The sequence below is a fragment of the Pteropus vampyrus genome, unplaced genomic scaffold (genome assembly GCF_000151845.1).
Source record: "Pteropus vampyrus isolate Shadow unplaced genomic scaffold, Pvam_2.0 Scaffold785, whole genome shotgun sequence".
NCBI lineage: Eukaryota > Metazoa > Chordata > Mammalia > Chiroptera > Pteropodidae > Pteropus > Pteropus vampyrus.
The window spans coordinates 79765-84065 of record NW_011889566.1 but is presented as its reverse complement, the minus strand read 5'-3'; the positions used below and the strand labels follow the sequence as shown (position 1 = coordinate 84065).

Below are 4301 nucleotides of genomic sequence, written 5' to 3'. Positions count from 1 at the left end.
TGGGCGTGCGCCTGGTCGGAACTAGTTCTGTCTGTGGAAGAACCCAGGTTTTCGTTTAAGCCGTCAGCAAACCGTGGCCCGTGCTCTGCCGGTTCAGGGACTGTTTGTCCCTGTCATCTCAAGGACAGACCGATTTGAATGTGGATGGCAGGGAACAAGTGGGTCCCAAAGCATACGAGATTCTGCGTGTCACTGAGTTTCCTGAGGAGAATTCAGTGGCACATTCTGGAGGAAAGAAAGGAGATAAAACATACAGCTCCTCCGTCATAGACGGGCAGGGGCGGCTGGTAGCCGCCGAGCCTGTTCTTACCAGCCCGGCAGAGGGCCGACGGAACTGGCCTTGACCAAGGAGCACGCACACCGTGACTGTCCTGCCCGAGACCCCGCGGCTCCCCGTGCGGGCCCTGCCCCACCGCCCTGCGGCCGTCCCTCTGCACGCGGGGAGCCGCGGCCCGGGCTTCACTGGCTTGGTCTCAACTGCTCATAAAGGGGGCTCAGGCTGCACCCTGGTGTCACCCCGTCATTGAGGACGATGCTCAGGCGAAGTCAAGACCCCTGGGCTGAGCCCCGTTCTAATGCGCAGTGCCGGGAACAGCCTGCTCGCCGCTCTCTGTCCCCGGGGGCCCTTGTCTGTGCCTCATCCACCCCTGCCGTGACACCCCTGCTCAGAGCTGACCGCTGCTTCCACGCAGCAGCGAGCAGAAGCCGCCCGAGGTAAGAGGGAGTGTGAATTAGGCGAGAAGTCACGTTTCTCAAGACGGCAGCAGAAGATCCCACTCGGGGGCCCCAGAGCCCACCCCGGGAGAGACCGGGCACAGCACGGAGCAGGCGGAGGCCGCTGGACCCTGTGTGACCCCCGCACTGATCCGCACGACATGCGGGCCATGGCGGGCTGTCACGTCCACTCGGAGGCCTGACGGGGTCGGGCTTCCAGGCTCTGCCACCACCAGTGCACCAGGACCCAGGGAACAGTCACCATGGAAACGGCGATTCTGTCCATATTTCTCTCCATAAGTGTCGCCCAGCTAGACAGGAGCAGAGAAGGGCTGGGGCGGACGTGCGAGGGCTCCGCTCACAGAGCCCGCCGGGCGTGGTCATCCAGGGCTGGAAGTGCTGGTTTCCATGGCGGCAGAGCTTGGCCGATTGTAACTAGGTCTTCTGTCCCCAAGGGCCCTGTGGTCCCAGTGACACAGTTATCTGCTCGGCGCACTCGGTGCTCAGCGAGGCTTGTCGCTTCTGTGTGTTTTATGCAGAGCAGTTAAGTAGAGCCTTGAATTTGCTCTGATTAATTTGAATTTTATCAAAGTAAAACATACTGTAACTTTAGAAGCCAGATAGGCTTAGAAGCTTATTATTATGCAAACGACGTCCCCTCTGCCCCTGGTAGAAACAGTCCCTGTGGCTGCGTCCCTGACCCTCCCTGCACGCACACCCCATGCTTCCCCGCGGAAACCTGCAGGGAAACCCGTCATTCAGATGCGGAACTTTCTGGGTCAGCCCCTCCACGTCCTCCCTCTCTGCCCTCCCTCCCTGCATCTGCTTTTTCCCTCAGAGATGTTCTTGCTCCAGCGTCGGCGCCGAGCGCGTCGTTCTGGCGTCTCCATTTCGGTGTTCCCTACGGCTCTTCTGCCCTTTTACCGAATCCTCCTCTTCTCGACCAGGGCGTGTGACACTGAACTGTGTGAAATTGCTGTCGCCGAGTTGGTTTTCAGATACAAAAGGGGCAGTTTTGTATGGCTCGGCCTGATTTCCTGTTGGTTCTCTGCGGGTTTCACAATTTCCCGGGCATTTCCTTCTCCCCGATTTATTTCCCGTGGGTCCCCCCTCCCAGCTCGTTTGCTTCCAGGCGGCGCTGCCCTCCGGCACAGGTGGAGCTCGGCTGTCCCCTCGTCTGTTCTCGTGTGGAAGAAGGGCCACTAAGCAGCCGTCAGGGGCCCTGTGTGCTGGAGGGCGCCCCGACGCTGGTCTTCACGGGGGTGGGAGCCGCGTGGAATCTGGGGGCCGGGCCTCGCTGCCCTCATTCCGCTGTCGCGTGGGAGGGCGGGCGGCTCCTCGGTGGAAGCTGGTGGCCTCCCCTGCATTCTCCTGTGCCCAGTCGGTGCCTCATCCTTGCCCCGTGCTGGCCGTGGTGTCCCCGAGCCCAGGGCCTCTGGTGCACATTCCCCAAGGGTGGGTGGAGGAGGGGGTCGCTGGAGTAGAGACGCCGAGGAGGGGCCTGGGGTGGGGGGGCGTGCGGAACAGCGCTTACGGAACATCGACGGCGACCCGCCCGCTGCCCGTCTCCCCTGCGCGTGCGCTCGGCCACCCCTGACTGAGCGGGGCTCCCGGCCGGCCCCCCACCAGAGGTCGTGCCCCCTAAAGCCCATCCTCCTGCGACGGCGCCACCTCTCCTCTGCCCTTCCCTTCGCAAGGCCGTCGTTTTCGAGTTCGGTTACGGTTGGTTTCGGCCGACCCACCGTGTCTACCTGCGGGTTCTTCTGAGACTTCAGAACAACACGGTGGCTCCTCAGGTCATGGAAGCGAGCACCTGCGGGGACACCTGTGCCCAGCTGCACAGCGGGAAAGGGCTGAGCGGCCCTGGTCCCCGAGACCACGCCTTGGTCCGCGGCTCGGTGCGAAGGCCCCGTACATGTGAGGCCGCCATGCACGCGTCACCATTTAGTCCAGGCCCCCGCAGGGGACGAATCGGCAAGCGGCCGCCTCAACGCACGTCTGGCACAGGCTTCGCTGGGCGTTTTGAGAAATATCGCTCTTTTGTTTTTATAGTTCTTTTCAAATTATCTTGGCAAAAATTATTTTGATATATTTCCAGACTTAAGAAAAGTTGCGAACGAGGACAGAGAATTCGTATTTACTCGGTTTGCATTCTCGTGTCGCACAGACACGTGCCCGTGTATGACACACACACACACACGTGTGCACTTCAGAATACATGCTTTTCCTGACCCGCTTAAGGGTAAATCGCAGACAAGCTGCCTCTTTCCAATGGCGGTGCAGTCAGTACGTATTCCCTGCAAACCGGGAATTCCCTGCCGTAGCCACAACCAGCCGTCGGAACCAGAAAATCAACGTTGACACAGCGCTCGTGTCTAAGTAGCATTTTTACAGCAGAAGAATATAATATCTAAGATCGTATGTCAGATGCAGGGATTATTGGATCAAAAGAATGAATATTTGGATGTCCGCTTAATGTATTTTTAGATTTGCTCCTAGAGAAGGGTTACGCCAGCCGTGCCCTGCGTGGTCCCGAGGGTTGTCAAGCTCTACCCCTCTCCCCGGACCCGGCAGGTCAGAGTGGGGTGCGCGCATTTCCACGTGTCTTTCCTTGACCACGAGTGTGTCGTTGAGCATGGTCGTGTGCGTCCGGAGGGCTGGGGCGTCCGGCCGGGCCCAGGCCGCCCCCCTCACCACCTGCTCGTTTCAGGAGCGGCCCTGGGCCCCCTGCTGGCGGGGCTCCTGTCGCCGTCGGGGTGGACCAACGTGTTCTACATGCTGATGTTCGCAGACGCCTGTGCCTTACTGGTAAGTCGTCCGGCCCTGAATCCAGGCCGCCCTCCACGAGCGGCTCTGCGGTGTCGGCCCGACGTGGGCGACGCCTCTGCCCGTGGACCTCTGCAGCTCTTTGGGAAGTTGGGCCTGTGACGTATCCCAGTGTCCCTACGTGTTCCGGTCCAAGGCCTTGCTGGTTCTGGTTCAAGCGAATGTCAGAAGCCGGAGCAGGACAGTCTGCCGTGTGCAGTCGCCGGCAGGATGGCGTGAGGCCGAAGGCAGGAGCCCCTGGCTTTGACCCTGGTCCTGTCCGCTGGGGGCCCCTGGCGCGTGTCCCCTCCGTAGGCTTACCTCTCCGATTCACGTCACGCCGGGCTCCAGACGTCTGGCCCAACGCCAAGCGCTGGCACATGTTCCCCCCTGCTGGGAGCCATGCACGCAGCCCAGACTCGTGCCACGGCTTAGAAGCTGACTGTCCTTCAGAATTATCGCTACCATCCACGCTCTGTCCCCTGCCCACACATGCCCGCGCCTAACTGCCCCTCTTTCCCCTTTATCCTAATGCCCTGCTTTTTACAATGATAGATTTCTTCCTCCTGACAGGTTTCACTTTGGGGACTTGGTAGAATTTATGTTGTTAAGACACCAGCTCAAACTCAGCTGGCAGTTGGAGGCGGAGGCTCAAATTCACAGTGTCCATTTAGCTAACAAAAATGTCACTTGCTGCCAGCACTATTTTTAGCCCCTGCCATGTCCTCACCCGCCACCTTCACCCCTCCCTGCAAGTGAGCGCGCTCTGCCTCTGGGTCAGG

At 60.2% G+C, this 4301-nt stretch overlaps 1 protein-coding gene across 1 annotated transcript in view; it reads left to right on the top strand.

Annotated features, from left to right (window-relative positions):
• Positions 1-3800, top strand: part of LOC105309588 — a gene marked incomplete at its 5' end in the record, with an annotated part of 11825 nt that extends 8025 nt beyond the window's left edge. The window contains 2 exons of the mRNA XM_011385769.2: positions 2412-2612; positions 3289-3800. Of these exons, the coding sequence (XP_011384071.2) occupies positions 2412-2612; positions 3289-3642 (555 nt within the window). The remainder of the gene's footprint in view (positions 1-2411; positions 2613-3288) is intronic.
• Between the last annotated feature and the right edge of the window lie 501 nt (positions 3801-4301).